At 41.6% G+C, this 16,587-nt stretch overlaps 2 protein-coding genes across 20 annotated transcripts in view; both read right to left on the bottom strand.

Annotated features, from left to right (window-relative positions):
- The window catches only part of zeb1b (zinc finger E-box binding homeobox 1b), a gene marked incomplete at its 5' end in the record, with an annotated part of 240,925 nt that overhangs the window by 157,353 nt on the left and 66,985 nt on the right, over positions 1-16,587 (bottom strand). The window lies entirely within an intron of this gene.
- svila (supervillin a) overlaps positions 1-16,587 on the bottom strand; it is a 56,293-nt gene that overhangs the window by 4,327 nt on the left and 35,379 nt on the right. For 11 of the 19 annotated variants that reach the window (XM_010779680.1, XM_010779670.1, XM_010779679.1 and 8 more), the window contains 21 exons: positions 16,073-16,568; positions 14,856-15,015; positions 12,387-12,516; positions 10,235-10,288; positions 8,872-8,952; positions 8,385-8,441; positions 7,591-7,756; positions 6,888-6,971; positions 6,541-6,567; positions 5,723-5,809; positions 5,413-5,590; positions 5,131-5,303; positions 4,553-4,708; positions 3,347-3,483; positions 2,632-2,779; positions 2,398-2,543; positions 2,070-2,245; positions 1,758-1,908; positions 1,363-1,642; positions 650-804; positions 442-544 (listed from right to left, as the gene is read on the bottom strand). In XM_010779680.1, the coding sequence (XP_010777982.1) occupies positions 442-544; positions 650-804; positions 1,363-1,642; positions 1,758-1,908; positions 2,070-2,245; positions 2,398-2,543; positions 2,632-2,779; positions 3,347-3,483; positions 4,553-4,708; positions 5,131-5,303; positions 5,413-5,590; positions 5,723-5,809; positions 6,541-6,567; positions 6,888-6,971; positions 7,591-7,756; positions 8,385-8,441; positions 8,872-8,952; positions 10,235-10,288; positions 12,387-12,516; positions 14,856-15,015; positions 16,073-16,568 (3,145 nt within the window). The remainder of the gene's footprint in view (positions 1-441; positions 545-649; positions 805-1,362; positions 1,643-1,757; positions 1,909-2,069; positions 2,246-2,397; positions 2,544-2,631; positions 2,780-3,346; positions 3,484-4,552; positions 4,709-5,130; positions 5,304-5,412; positions 5,591-5,722; positions 5,810-6,540; positions 6,568-6,887; positions 6,972-7,590; positions 7,757-8,384; positions 8,442-8,871; positions 8,953-10,234; positions 10,289-12,386; positions 12,517-14,855; positions 15,016-16,072; positions 16,569-16,587) is intronic. The other 8 variants (XM_010779668.1, XM_010779682.1, XM_010779683.1 and 5 more) reach the window with 5 other exon arrangements.

Raw genomic sequence — 16,587 nt, forward strand, 5'->3', positions numbered from 1 at the left:
CAGAGTGAGAGGTGAGAAATAAGGATACATGAGGGCATTTAGCTTATTATGTACATGGAGGCAACTCAGTTATTTGAGGTGTGGGAAATAAAGAGTTTCTGTGCGAGTGTTTATCCCTCAGGGTTGTTTCTATACTTGTAATCCAATTTCTCCCTAAGCTACAGCAGAGTTCTCATACATACGAGACACTCATTATGGGCAGATGATGAATTTATGACTGCTACCGAAGCAATCATTAGTGTTAACTCAGTTCTAAACAGCCATTGTGAGTCTTTTCCATTTAGAATGGTTGGAGATCATGTATAATTCAGAAAATATGGACCTCTAAATACACAATTTGCTTATTAGGCCTATTCCAAAATGATGGAATAGCGGCAGAGAGCAAACCGTGTGTTAGTCTTGATGATGAATGACTATCTTGAAGCGGTTATGCGGGCTTACTCTGTGAGTTTTCCTCTTCTTCTCTCCTCCCCGAGTGGACGACCATCCCTCCTTTGAAGCACTGCAGGAAACACGGAGGCTCCTTACCCTGCTGCACCTGAACCTGGAGAAAAAGGAAATGAGAAGGGAGTCAAGCTGATGCAGTTAAATGTGAAAAACATTGACAGACAAAGAAAAGAGACTTGTTATCTGCTCTCTTTTTTTGTACCTGTGCTCCCCGTTCCTCGTCCAGCTCCACCGTCATCAGTGCCGAGGTTCCTTTCTCGCTGACGGTGGAGTTGCGGCCCTGCCAGAAGAAGTAGCAGCACTTCTCCTTTCCGGCCCCCGCCGTCTTCTGCTGATCCGGTTTCTGTCTCCTCCCAACTGATGAGAAGAGTTTGTTAGATTGTCTGACTAATAACTGACTACAGCCCTGGCAAAAGAAAATGCTGCATACGTATTATAATAAACTTTACCGATGGTTTTGGCCTAAATAACTCAGTTTACACACATTTATTTATTTGGACTAAAGTTACAGTTAAAGATACATTTCGAGCATAATATCTGAAAAATGTGCTTTTGTGATGAACAAGATATTATAAGGAAGTTATTGATACTGTAATTCAAACTGGATAATCTCACACATTGGAACATTTCTCTCAGGAGTTTTATATGTTGCATACTCATTATAGGAGAGGCATTTCAACAACATCATGGAATGACTGTAAATAGAGAAGACCTGTCTATATTATATCTACAGCAACGGGAGAGATACAGCAACAAACATAAAAGAATGGGGTCATCTAGCGTTGCGGCTTTTGAAGAGTGCATGATTTTATTAGTAGCATATTCAGCCTAAAGATGTTTTTCTCCGAAGTTTGGAAAGAGACTACCTGAGACTGTATAAGTGGTTGTGCATATGTAACAATTTAAGATCCTAACCTGCAGTGCTGACCATGTACTTCCACTTCATTACGTATGTGTCGCCCTCGTGAAACTGGCCGATGCTCTGGAGCGGTAGGCGGCTGTAGTCGAACTCCAGGATGTGCCACACCTCCACCGCCAGCGTGTTGACCTCGTAGCTCCTCCACTCCTCTGCCTCCACCAGGCCATAGCCACGCCCCACACTGAACCCGTCCAGTTTGGTGGAGACGGGCGCCTGGAGCAGAGGCAGCATCAGAGAGGCGTCGTACGCGCGGCGCTGATCAGAGGCAGACTGCTCCTGGGGTAAAGATCAACATGAAGTATGGAGCTAAGAATGATATATTATATTTTTCTCTCTGTGGCATGTTATCCTAGTAATAAGACTTTCATAATACTGAAGTACTTTTGGATACCTTTTGGTCGGCGTTGTGGTCGTTGTTTCTTGTCGGGCTTGGTGTTTTCCTGGAGTCGCTCCAGTCAAGGAACTTCTCTTTGAAAAGGGTGGTTTCATTGTGTTGAGTCAGTCTGCCGAACACGGCCCAGTCAGGGCGGCCCTGGCCTTTCCTGCAGGTAAACAGGATTCAGTTCGTTAGTGACAAAAATACTAGTACTTCAACTGACTATTCTCTATTTTCTGTTCTAGTATTAGCAGTCATTTTGTGACATGTTTTTCTTACTTTAAGTTTATGTAAACACACTCTTGTTCTATAATTCTGTTTCCGTACTTAGGTATAAGTGTGTTGCACTCTCCCGGGTCGAGCGGGTTGATGTCACAGTTTGTGTAGTCGAACGTGCCGTTCCAGAGGTGCTTCGCCAGCTGGAAGGCCACCTTCCTCTGTGCCAGCGTCACTTCCTTTCCATGCCATATGTACATCTCACTGCCAAAGTCAAACACCAAGACCTGCATAGAAGCACAGAAACAAAAAAAGGTGTAATTTCTTATATTACCACTGGATGGCACTAAACTACTAAACATTTGAACCCTACACATAGTGGCTTATTTACAGCGCAACATATAAAAGATACATTTAGATTTGAGTCAGGTTGTCTGACCTCCTTTGGGTTCAGCAGGGAACAGCGAGGCACTTTGGCCCAAAAGTCATCATCTGGGACCAGTTTGTCATCCATCAGGCGATAGATACAGTTTGTCTCAACAACGGCACTCTCGTACAGCTCGTCTTCATCTGGCGTCCCAGCAGCTGCAAGAAGAAAGACCAGGCCATTAGTTTGCATTGCTACAGAATCTAGTTTCTCAAAGTGTGCTTTATGCCAGTCCTAATGTCTTACACTGATAATTGGACTGCCCTCCCAGAATCTTCCAGAAATCCTTGGCAGTATGGCTGTTTGTGCTGACGCACTCCTCGATGACCTGGACATAATTAGCTCTGCAACCTAAATCTCTCTTTCTCTGGATGAAGTTTGACAACTCTGAAGCCTGAAAGAATGACAGAGAACACTTGTATTACTTTAAACTAACGTATTCTGTTATATCAAAAACACAGGGTTTCTGTGCTTTCAAAGTCAGACACACCATAAAATGTGAGGTACATAAATCTATGCATTTTATGGAGGACACAACCCCATGACTTTGAGGGGAAAAGTTCAAGTTCATTACTCAGGAACAAGAGGTTGCAAACTTCAATGACCTAAATTCAAACAACCCCTCATAAATAATGAGGGCCATGACTCAGAGCTTTCCTTTGTGTCCAATTGAGGTCAGTGCTCTGTTGAGCCAATCACAGGTCATCAGAACACTCTACTGTAAGCTTTGTTTTGTGTCCATTTCCTACAACAACCCTCAGACACACACATTTCCTTTCTGTCAGCACACACTTCCTGTTGCGCTGTGCCACCATTGCTTCCTCCCAAGGCTGTGTTTACATCCTGCACGTGAAGGCCTACCCAGATTACACCCTTGCTCTGCTTGTGTTTATTGAAACTTAAGTCTCAATCTAGCTATTTTTGCTTTTGTTATTTTGCATCCCTCAAAAGCAGGACCCACCTTGTTCTTCTCTATGACGTTGGCAAACTCTCCAGTCCAGATGAAGCAGTGGTGAGGTGTGATGAGTAGGAAACAATCTCCGCTGTTCAGGGAGGACGCTCTGGGCTCCACCAGCCTGGTCTGGACGTGCCGTCGGCCTGGAGTTACATAGGCAGGAAAAAACAACGCAGGAACAGGCGGCTATCAGTGACAGCTCTGAATATCACTGTCAGCATGCCTGCATTATCATACAAGGTGTTGGGGCAACAACATGCCAGCCATCACCATTTGACCCTGAACATGTATGTACACGTGTCCACCTTGTCAAGGACCCACGGTTTGCAATCTACATTATATCATACATTTGTCTCATTGACAATCAATCCCATTGGCTATTCAGGTGTTTCCATCAGATGCTTTTCTTAAGCAGGTAGCTAACTTCCCAACAAAGTGATACCCCCCATGTGGTGGATTTGTTCCGGATTACACACAGTGGGGTTTTTGGAAGAGGATCATCCCTGGATAGTTTGAGGTGACTTAAGGAGAATGATTTAGAGCAACAGCTGTCACCAACAGACGTATAAAGGAGGAGTAACGACACCAAAATAGACCAACTTATGTATCCTATTTTAGATATCCTCTCGAAAGGAGGCATCCTCCAAAGCTTTGTGTAATGCAGTAGCTATTTGTCCTTCTATACTCGTGACAACTTAATGTAACTTAGGTAAAGGTGCTTCACCATTGCCTCACTGCCAATATATTCCTATGTCTAACAAAATATACAACCTCATTTAAAAGATTGGGAAAAGGTAGACAGATGTTTTGGAACCCTTTCTGATTGGCTGGCTTGTTAGCATAGTAACCATGTTGCATCTTTTAGCCTTTCTGTTCAAGGAGGCTGACCTCAATTTACTTTTGTAAGGATGGGGCTTTCAATGGAAGACTGAGGTATTATTTTGCACAACATGTGTATGTGCCCTCTTAAAACAAGACCTTGTAAGTTACCCTATTAGAAACCTTGTTGTGGAAGTTAAAAGCAAACAATAATCATTTTGAATGTATTGGATTGAATTAAGCTCCAAGCTAACCTAATGATAGTTGTGTAGCTCTAGTTGCCTAATGAGAATTCACTAGATATTTTATAGTGCCATCATCAGGTGATGGCCTGTTTGAGATGCAGATGCAGCAGTCTGTATTTGTTTGGAGCTGTCTTTTGGTGCTACTGACCTTTGACCTGTAAGAGCATGAGCTTCTTGTAAGGCACGGCGCTGTTGTTGGACATCTGCTCAGAGATGTTGACGCTGCGCAGGTTGACACTGCTGAAGTTCTCCTTGCTGGCCAGTCCAGCCAGAGCCACCTCAGAGAAACCAGAGTTCTTATTCACTGTAGTGGACACAACAAGAGCAGAGAGGGGACATGAGACTCACAGAAACATAACAAAAAACAGTACAACATTAAATCATTACATTTGTGCTGCTATACACAGATGAGACAACAGCTACATGACCTTGTAAGCCTGGTCTTTATATGACAGCAACTGATATAGAACACTCCATACACAAGTGTTTGTATTGCTGTCAGAGGAGGTGAAGGAGGACGTTATGGGAGTATCATGACATTGACTTTGTGGGTCATCGAACACTCTCACAACAAGCTACAGACTACGTCAGGATTTTGAGCGCTGCTCTGTACAATGACAGGAAACTGACTCCAACCCAGATGTAGGTCAGTATGAGTCAAAGCAACACATGGTGTATTCCTAAGTAGTTTTATGCATTTCAAGCTCCTAATCTATCCCCACTCACTCTTTTCAGTCTTCATCCTCTTGCTCTCCAGCAAGCCGATGTTGAGCCTCTGCTCTGTGTACTCGTGTCTGATGTCCTGCCTGGCAGCCAGCATCTTCAGAGGGTTCCTAGATGACTGGACGTTACGTGTCGGGCGCACAGCTCGCCTGTGCTGCACCATCTCTGACGTCAGTCTGCGGAGGGGTCAGTGGATAAGCATTGTCAACAGAGTTGAAGTAGTGTTGTAATGAATATTGAGTTAGTGGTATTACTTAGAAATGACCTCTGTTGGTGAGAGCTTACTTTGGGACATGGGGGCCGAAGATGGCATCAAAGTCGTCATATATCTCCACCTTGTTGGTATTGGCGGGGACTTCCTCTACTTGGCGGTAGAACTTGGAAAAAGTTTCATCCTCAAGGGACATCACTGCCTTAACCTTCTTCTGAGTGACTGTGATGGTTGATTCTGGCAGTCCAAATGCTGAAGAGAAGAAGAATCAATAATTGGTCGTATGTTAATAATGTCAACAAATCATCTCATTGTGTGAATCTTATGAAAGGTCTGACATCAGGTCATGCTGAACTTGTAGACAGCATACCGAACAAGACTGACCTTTACTGTTGAGCTTGCCTAAGAAGGATTCCAGTTTATCCAGCTTCAAGTCTGTCTCCAGGTTCAGATCTGGGACGGCCTTGATCTCTGCAAACCACACACACATATACACACACAGCTGTTAGAGCCATAAATTGACTGTTTGAATATAGCACAAAGACTATCTCTGTACAGGCAGGAAGTCTGAGGCCCAATCCTAATGTCCACACTCACAGCTCACCCACTTTGAGGTGGGTTATGCTAGGTTAACAAGGGGATAGGGCCAACCCATTGTCAAATCAACAAGTGCATGAGGGCTCATGTGGCTCTCTTGGCAACTCTGTAATCCCTTTATGCAATTTCCATTAGTCCACATTACTGCAGACTCGGCCTGAGAGATAACCTACAGTTCATAGGAACACGAAAGGGATATAAAAACATGGATGGAACTGCTTGTTCAAAGATTGGGATTGGGCCCCTGTTTCTGTTGTTCAGAGGCCAACGTGCCAACTGTGAAGCTGACTTTGAACAATGACTGAGCATGAACAGTTGCATGTTGCATATGTCACAATGAAGTAGAATCCGAGCATTTTTACTCAATCAGTCACAGGCATTCTAACAACACTAAACAGCCGCTAAATATGAATCCTACTCAAATTAAGACCCATGCATCTCGATGGTAAGTTTGTCCTATTGTTTACATTCTATTAGGCTATAATGACCTAATAGATGTCTCACAGCAACACCAGCCACATTAGTGATGATGTTTGTGGTTTTGGTGACGATGATGATTGCATTCAGGGCAACACTAACAAAAAGAAAGGAAAATAGGAATACACCTTCAAATTCAGACATCTCCTCCATGTCTTTTGAAAAAGAAGCAAAGACAATTAAAGACATGGTGTTAGAAAGAGGTGAGTCCCAGAATCATTCCACAAACTCGAAATGTAGCATCAGTGAGCTCAGAGAGTCTGACATTGTATAACAGAGAAATACACCCAAGTTCGAGAGAACAATTCAGTTAATCAAAGTCATGTCAGCTAAGATTAAATTGGATTGGAGAAGCAGCTCAACTCTACAGTCTTAAATAACCCATTTAAAGAACCTGGCCAGCTCAGGTAACCAGTGTTTACAAGGGTGTAATGACAAAAAAGCTAGGAAGAAATAAAAAAGAAAAGAAACTGACCTTCCTGTGGTTTGGAGATGGCAAAGCTGCTGTTCTTGGGTTTGGAGGTCACTAGGGACTGGAGGGCTGAGGGGGCAGCCAACCCTGTTGTATGAGCAGAGAAAGGTGTGAACATCCATGCTCTATACATGTTATGGCATGAACAATTTCTGAAAAAACATTATTTCATTTTTTTTCACTTGAACTTCATAGGTTAAGACAAAAATTGCAATGTTACCAAAGTGGTGAACCGTTGTTGGCCTCACAAAGAAAACAACAGGTGTGTGTTTTAAAGTCATATTCTACATGATAAGGAACGATATGCAGCAGTAGTACAGTATATGTGTAGGACACAATAGAACTAGAGCAAACAACTCACTTTAAAAAGGCAGTCAAAGCTAAAGAGACTTTATAGGTGCCTGTGAAGCTGGCTAAGGCACTGAACACTTACTCCATTAGCTATAATCTTGCTAATCTCCCAAAAGACAAATTCAACTTGCCATCAGCTGCCCCCTCTGGTTGAGCCTGAAGCTAATATGGAAGTTTCAGACTAAAAAAACTTCCGTCTCTCAGCAGCCACTCTCTGGAGGAATGCAGAGAGCTAATACTGAACGGCAGACTTAACACTCTCAGGTGATATGAACTGTGCACCTTGTTTGCATAGCAATTCTCAGAGATGGAGAAGGAATGGAGTGAAAATATGTGTGTTCAGTTTCCCTCTGACCTTTCTTCACCATGCGTGCAGCCACAGTGAACTGGGTGGAGTCGTTGGCGGCTCCGTGGCCTTTCATCTTCCAGGCCTCGTCTTGGGCTACCATCAGCAGCTTCCTCTCCTGGATGGACATGTGCGCATCGCTCCCCTGGCTCTCCGTCTCAGAATCAGCTATTCTCTAAGATCAGAGACAGGAGGAGGGAGGGGTTACTGTCGGCTACAATACAAACTTTTAGAATGAATGCTCCTGATAGACTGGCAGTTAAAGGAATCATCCACCCGAGGGTACTTTGCTTTAATATATCTTCAGTTTGTGAAGTTTGATGAATTCCAGAAATCCTTTTGTGAGTATATGACGTAACTGTATCCACAATATTTGTTTTCGTTCGAGTTCTGGAACGACTAAGGTACTTGAGTTGAAATAAATAACTTTCTTATAAGTTTGTTTTCAAACTCAACAAAAAATAATACATACTGAAAAACACAATAGAACCATCTTATATGGGCATTGGATGATTGTTAATAAGTGTTTAAATGTTGTATTTGCTTTAACAGAGAGTGATATCCACAAAAGACAAAGTAGCAGAGGTTAAAAAGGTTTTAGTGTCACTCATGAGTTAAACAAAAAACACATTTAAGTTAAGAATGAAAAAGAACAAGGGCAGAAAGTATCCTTTAGTGACTTCTATTACATTACTCATCAGGTTCACATTTTATTTTTAAAATGTGCATGTGTGCAAAGGCTTCTTCTTGGGAGGGGGAGTTTGGAGATTGAATGTATGAGAGCACAGATTTGACAGGGTCACCTTCCGTCTCCAGGGGTGCCTCGCATCCACCTGCATGGGTCTGGGAGATCTGATGGTCTTCACATCCAAAAAGGATGGATGAGGAAGGTAAGAAAGGATGAGGATTTAGAGATAAGGATGAAAAGATGGTCGGAAATGGTCATGTTTGGCACAAACATTTAAAGCTAAAGGGGTTGCCATGCTGACTTCATAGGCAAAGTGACAAAGCTTTGGGACGGGGATAAGTGGCTTGAAAGTGGAGCAAGGTGAGCGTGACTGAACGTAAGGTGCCAAGGTCGGTGAATTGGTTTTTAATGTGAGGGAATTCAGTGTCAGATGCCCACACAGGTATGGCTGAACAGCATGTGAGAAACCTTACTCTGTACAGGGAAGATGCATGTGGAAACAATGGGGTTTTCAATTGGTGTGTGGTTTCCAAAGCAAGGGAGGTGGCGACACAATTAATCGGCAAGCAATGCATGCAGCTAGAGATAATGCAGCTTTTTACCTGGCTTGCTGACTCATCAGGGGAAGGAGTATGGAAACGAGGCTCAGGTGGAGGAGAGAAAGTAGAGGGAAAGAGTGGATCCTATAGAGACATAGCCGCAGAAACAGGTAATAGTATTATACAGATTTTACACATGAAGATACGTTTAGTAGTCATGGTTAATGCTTGCAAGAACAGTCGTTAAGGTGTACGGTACTAACCACTGATTATGTCAGTGATGACATCAGAGTTAAGTTGGTCAGAGCTTGGTGACTACACATTTATTTGCTCTTTATTTTAGTTTCATTGGAGTTCATTTGTTGTTTTTTAATCTGGAAAAGACTGCTAAATCTTTTGTACTTTACCTGTATTATTTAAATTAAATTATTTGAAGCACAATGTGTAAACCTATAATATATTATAGATACAACATTATCATAGACAATTTGATAAAGTTATAAGGTTGTTATGGTGGACAAGCAAGCAATTACCTTCTTAAACACTCAGCAGATGCAGGGCAATATTTGTTCTCATTAGTTCTCATGTTTTCACCAGACTTGTGCTAATGTGTGCATTTCCTTAGATGCTATATGATCCCAAGGTAATGGCTAACTTTGTCTGTTGTTACAGTACAGCTCACAGCACACAGGGTTAATCATTCCGTGGGTTTGTCAGTACACCTGACCCCTGTCATGTAATACATGAAGAATATTGATAATGCAGCGTGTTCTTTTCACTTAAAAGGAAAATGTTAAAATGTTATGTCTATCTTAACATCGCAATCAGCCTAGAAATCATCCATACTATTAGAATGTAAACTCTTCTTTATGGCATTACAATTCTTATATCCACAGAAATATTACAGAGGAAATGACCCCAGTATAGCCTTGAGCTTCAGGCATGGAGAGGAAACGGGAGCGCAGAAGTGTGGCAAGCTGTTTGAATTTAACTTCAACAACAGTTCTGGCCTTGAATATCAGAAAGAGATTATAGTCCCTCTCCAGGCATCATGCAAAGGTCACATTTACAGAACATATCTCGAGAAGAGATTCTTAGAGGAAGATTAGAGACAAACACCATTTAAACAGGCACAAAGACAAAACATCCACAGTGTGAGACTGACAGTCATTATTCTGAAACCCGAGCTTGCATGAATGAAAGAAGCACACCAACCAGTTACACACCTTCACCCTGATCCTAAAGGGAAACACCATCACAAGGTACCACTACCAATTTCACCACATGTTTGCCACACTCTGGATGTATTTATCAAGAGCAGGAAAGGCAGTGTAAAGCTGTGACTAACCCAATCTGATAGAAAAGCACTTGATAAATATCACCGCAGTGTGTTCAGTGTGTTTTCGGCCTTGCACACTGGCCTTACCCAGAGCTGGTCGGACACAGCAAACTCATCGATCATCATCATTTCTTCATCGTCCTACACAAGAAGTCGCAGGAGAGAAAAGGATGTTGCTAAAGGCTCTGTTTTCCGGGGAAATCATTTCACGGCCAAATTACAAGATCAACTCCCATATAAAACATTTTTGAAACACCGATTGGAATTTCTAATCTGTTAGTTTCCTTTTTGAGGCCCTTTAACAAGTGTACTTGTTGGAACGCGCCAAGACTACGGAATTTATGGTGTAACGAGATTTTGGCAATTCCACCCAAAACATGTTCTTTTTGGAACAATGGGAGTCTCTATTTGCTTAGTTGGCATTCGTTTTGTATCTTCCTTATCTTAAATCTGGCTCTTCTTTGATCTGAAGGAGGAAATTGATTGAATTGTGTTCACTGGCCCTGATGAGTGGGAGGATGAAAACAAGATGAACAATATTAACCGTCCTTTCCCTTGACCTCTACTTCGCAATCATTTATGGTCCCGATTTGATGAAAACATCATGCTCTTTGTAGAAAACATCAGAAATAGGCAGCTCAAAACAGTTGAATCTGACCTTAGATGAACGGACAACCTCAAATCTGAATGTTATTCGGGCTGAACAAACCCTGATAAGCAGCTGGAAACAAAAACAGCAGCTGATGTGGATGGTAGCAGTTTGAATATGTCTAAACAGAGAGGTTCCATGTACCGTCCCACCCTAACCCTTCCTTCAAAAACAATCAAAGGATACCAACACAGAAAAACACTCCACATGCAGAGGATGAAATAAAGTTTATTAAGGTAAAGGACATGCGAACAGAGACAGAGGGAACACAAGAATGAAAGGTTACATGCAGATCAGTGGAAAGCAAGGTTAAAGCCAGGCAAGATGGAAAAACAGAGGCAACAGACTGTTGACAGTAAGTACAGTATTAAAAGCACACAAAGTATTTCACTTTTCTATTTGTATCTCAATTTGTTTGGAATTTGGGCAAAATTAGGCTTTCAAATTCATCCTAATGTGCTCTTGATAATCTCAAATCACAACTGTAACAAATAAACAATGTATTCTGCTATATGGACGATCATGGCTGCAATCATCTAAATGGCACAAATGTATAAAAATGTATACATTTAATGTTCCATTTTTGCCTAATTTTAAATAACTGTTTTTATTTTATGATCATGGTTGAAAATATGCAAATACTTCAGAAATTAAAATTACAATGAAATCTCAACATTGCATGATAATTGCAATGCTATTTAAGTAAATAAAAAGGGGACATTTTTTTAATATACAGCCTCAACTAGGCTTTTGAATTGAAATGATGTCCTTAGGATGATCATAATCTGCCAATTTGAAGATTAAATCCATATCATATTGATGTGAATATTAGAGGGAACACTAAAGGGGAACACTAAAAAAATGTCAAAGAGTTTAATGATAGTTAAATGTGTATTATCATTCATGCACAGTAAAAGCTACTTTCAAATAAAAATAAATGTGAATATACAAAATGAAATATAGTACACTAAAATATCCATTGAATACAAACAGCATGAAATAAGAAATAATGTGCGACTGATCCAGATACAACAGTATCTATTTTACTCCCATGACTGAAATTCATGCAATTTAAGTCTTGTTACAGTCCAAGCAGAAAAACAAGAGACAGAATAGAGGAAAGAAACAAAGATCAGAAGAAAGACATGGACAATACACAACCTCTCTGTTTGAAGACATCCAAAATGATTACCATGTGCCCTTTCAGGATTCTACTGAACTGATTGTTTAACGGCTGTCCTCCTTCTGACAAACTATTTCCGATCAACAGCCAGACTTCAGAGACTGATACAGGAAATGCTTTCCAACACTGGATCAAATCTAATTACTGCAGCCTCACTGGCATGTCACTGCGCTGCATTAGTGCTGCATTCAAGTGTCATAGAGTGTCTGTTAAAAGCTGTTCCCAGCAAGAGTTATCGTGTTTGAAAAGTGTACTTGCTCCTGAAATGTTCAACGTAATTTAAACAAGACAGTTTGCCATCTTTTATACACATTTGGAGTATAGTCATGATGTAACAGACAAGACATAATAGCCGCAGACGCCTGCCTGTCTGTTAGTCCCAGTGAGTGTGCAGGTCAGGTGGTTACCTTCTTGTAGCTCTGCTCCTCCTCCCAGAGCTGAGCCTGCTGGTCGCCCACGTCGCCCTTCATCACATCCTGCTTCCTATTGATCCTGTTCCTCCAGTCATCTGCGCCACTCTTCTTCAACAAGGCCACTCTGAGATGGAGAGAAAGCAGTAGGAGAGATAGAGTTACAATAAAGTTTTCACTAGGGGAGAAATGACGGTACACATTTTAAGAATATCCTTAAGAAGGAAGTGTTTTGACCAGACTGACAAAAGAAAAAACAATATTTAAAAAAAACAAATCACAATAATGCAAATAGTAATGAGGTCAATGAAGCTGTTCAACCAGCTGGAACACAGAGACCTTACTCATCTAACGCTTAACAAATAATGATATACCAAAACTATTGCTATTATCAGCTTGTATTTAATAGGCCTAATGACAAATAAGGAAAAAATGCACACAGAGATTCTTAAGTAAAAACACAATATAATATGTATGAAATAAAGAGAGACACCCTTTGCACAAGACTTCGCTTGCTAAAAACTCAGTTTAGCTTCCTCTAAGCTTTGAACTCAACCTGTCACAACAACAAAAAGGGATGCTGCCTTGTGCCGTTTAGTCTCATTTGCAGGACTGTTTGCCTCTGCTTAGTTTTTGCTGTCTTCCATGCAGACAGCATGTCATTTAGCAACCACGGTTAGAAATAAGGTTACGTTCTGGGTAAACACACTGGTGACAGTTTATGTACAACAAGACAGATCACTTAGAGATGCCAGTCAGTTTCACTGCTGGAAGAGTATTTGACAGGGTTAGATTTAAACAGTTAAAATGAAACAAAATGTGCTTGGATTCATTTTAGCTAGAGTAAATACAGGAGACGCATATTGGAAAACCGTTCTATGATAAATACTGATTTTAGATTTAGAATTTTAACATTAAAGGTGGGGTAGGTAATTTTGGAGAAACCAGCTAGAGTGCGTTAGAATTTGAAAATACACAGCTGGAAAAAATCTGTCACTTCCTTACAGAGCCCCTCCTCCAACACACATGAACGCGCACATGACCAATGAGGGCACAAGATAAGATGTGTACAGATGGAAGGCTGAAAGGCAGGTAGGCCATTCAGTTATTTTAGCCGGGCCGGCTAAAATGATTGGTCGTGATTTTTACAGTACTACGGCTTCCACAGATGACATTTTTTTATGGATTTTTTGTCAAAGCACTTAAGATATTCATTGCTATCGGGATGTTAAGAGCATTCCATGGAATATAACAAAAAGTGTATCTCGAGCCGGTTTCTCAAACTTACCTACCCCACCTTTAAGTCTTTAAAATGAGCTGTAGAAAACTGGGTTACTTATAAAGCATATTGGAAGTTTTTGGGTGACAAAACTTAACATATGCTTCACATATGACTGACAAGCAATAAATAAGAGAAACAAGTTAAAACAAAGAACAAGCATTTTTTTCACATAAATACACATTTTGAAAAATGATATGAAAGAAAAGTATAATCCTTTTTTATTAAAAGGCCTGGCTGAATCGTGTAGGTAAGTTTAAAAGGTAATGTTCAAAGATTCAAACACTTCAAGCACCTCTAAATTGAGAGATGGTTCCATTAGCTCAGAGCATACAAACTAAGAATGTGTTGGTGAGTATATCATGAAGTGCTTTAAAAATCCATTGAAAAACACTGCCTGATATACAGTAAAAGTGTGAATTAGTCTCTCAGAGGAAGAAATGATCGGAGTTTAGCAATATTTTGAGCTTGAAGTATAGAGTCAAGAACAGAGGCTTAATTATTGAGCTCTCATCTCTGAGTATGGTGCAGATGAGACCCATAATGGAGGGGTCAGACTGCTGGCGGTGCCCTCTGCCCCTCTAACAACCACCCCTCTGTGACCCAGTGTGAGGACGTCCTGTCCCGCCCCGGGGCTCCACAAGAACGGCAAAAAACAGGATGAAAGTAACTCTGAATACATGTGTCCAGCTGTATCTAGGTTACAGATCCTGCCTCCTGTAAAATCCTTTGAAAATGGGCAGGACTGAAAGACTGAGATGGTGATGGAGTGAGACAAAGTACAACAAACACACTGGAACAAGCACAGCCTTTATCACCAGTCTACATGTACTTCTATTATGTCATCGATCAATTTGGAGCGTAATGGCTGCATGGTGTCAAACCAAGAGGACTAGTCTGTGTGACATAACTAGATTTATGTAACAATTTCATCCAATACAGATGACAGTACAGTTGAAAGTCAAATGGACATGATGAACAAGTGTGCTTAATGCACTACAATGATTTAATGTTACAAAGGATAAAAAACAAATAATGAAAAATGAAAATGAACCCTCTTTTGTCTAAATGTCATCCTTTACTGAGCTACTGACCCAAAAGGAGTGTTAGCTCATGACATACATGAAGTAGAACAGCATTTTAGCCTTAATCAAAGCCTTAAGCACAGCACCACACACCAGGCTCACCTCTCTTTGATGGACATTTGTCTGGCCATCATCATGTTGCTCAGCTCATCTCCCTCGTCAGGCTGATACAGATCGTCTGTGTGTGTGTCTGGAAGCTGATACAGATTCCTGGGCGAGCCAGATGCTGCTCTGGATGTTACCACTGCGGACTCCGGCAGATCTGTGAGCAGACAAGCATGCACATGATGGATTTAAATCAATACATGGGACATCCACTACATAAAGATGAACGGCTGCCCAGAGAGGAATGGATTTTAAAATGGCACTTTTCTGCTCGTATCACACTCCATGATATTTCCTATTTAGGATATACACCTCTAAATTACACAAAGTTGAATGACTATAAGGTTTTGTATAAAAGAGTACAGTCATGGCTCTTATAGTGCAAGCTATGCAGCACAAAACAGCGTGAGAGCAAACATCTTTCATGCTTACCAAGAGGCTCTTGTCTGCCTGTGAGAAGCAGCGCAGACACTCTCACAGCTTTTACCCCCCTGCCACAGCTGTAATCAAATAACCCACGCTGTTTTGTAGTAACACTGAAGCTCTCTAGCAAAAGTACTGCCATTTGTCTGTGTGTGCTTCCATACTTTTCCATCACGATACAACAATCGTCTGACTGATGTTTGTGCTCTCTGAAAATATGTATTCTGATACAGAGAGAATCAAAGTGTTTGGCTCAGAGTGTCTGCTGCTCAGACATGGAGGAAGCCTGAAAACCACCATCTGAATTAACATTGTCACGGTCACAGGAAATGTGGTTGACTGTGAGGAATAGTTGTTGACTGTGGCCTGCAATTGACACCGGTGTTTATTTAGTCTCACAGTTTGTTCTTTAAATATTTAAAATTCAATTCAGCATCACTTTCATTTCTTAGATTATAATCTCTTAGACCCACACTAATTTGACAAGGATTCCTTTTCCACTTTGCTAACATGACAACATGATATCAACATATTGATCAGTAATACATGCTGGTATTTAGCAGGAACAATGGTAATCATGCTCACAAAGTTATGTGTTAGCATGAGAACATTTGTTTATTATTAAAACAAATTGAAAATGATATTATATTTATAGTATTCTTGGGACTTGGCTCATTAAATATTAAAAGCCAACTTCCTTTAGCTGACAAGCCTTTTTTCAATCTTTTTTTTATGTTATACAAAATAAATATCAACAGAGGTATGGCCGGATCCTGGTCTTCTGTTCTTACCTCTACTGACGGCCCTGCTCCTCCGACTCTCTGGGTAGTGGTCTTCCTCTCTCAGATACTCCTCCTGCCTCTCCTGGAGCATGTAACTCTCTGAGCTCTGCACGTCCCCCCACCCTCCGGCAGGCCACTGCTCCTCCCCCTTCTCCACCACCTCCTCCCTCCTCTCTCTGCCACTCTGAGGATGGGGCAGAGCGGCCTGCCTGACCACTCCCTCAGGAGAGGGTAGTTTCCTCTTCCCTCCTCCCAGATCAGTGCCAGCTTCTCCCCGGGGGACGTTTTGGTACCTCTGGTGGTCCGTGACTTCCTGGGACCTCCATGAGGGTGCATGTGGGTGGTGAGGGGGCAGGGACCGGTCCGAGCTGGGAGGGAGGGGTTCAACCCGGGCTGCTGCTCTGGTTATGTGGATGTCTCCGGCATGGTCAGTGGAGACTGTGCTTTCTCTCAGAGCAGAGGAGGAGGATGAAGCAGGGAGCCGAGAGCCTGTTCCGTTATGAAGCTGGAGGAAGCAAGAGACA

This window comes from Notothenia coriiceps, unplaced genomic scaffold (assembly GCF_000735185.1).
Source record: "Notothenia coriiceps isolate Sejong01 unplaced genomic scaffold, NC01 NC01_scaffold00020484, whole genome shotgun sequence".
Classification (NCBI taxonomy): domain Eukaryota; kingdom Metazoa; phylum Chordata; class Actinopteri; order Perciformes; family Nototheniidae; genus Notothenia; species Notothenia coriiceps.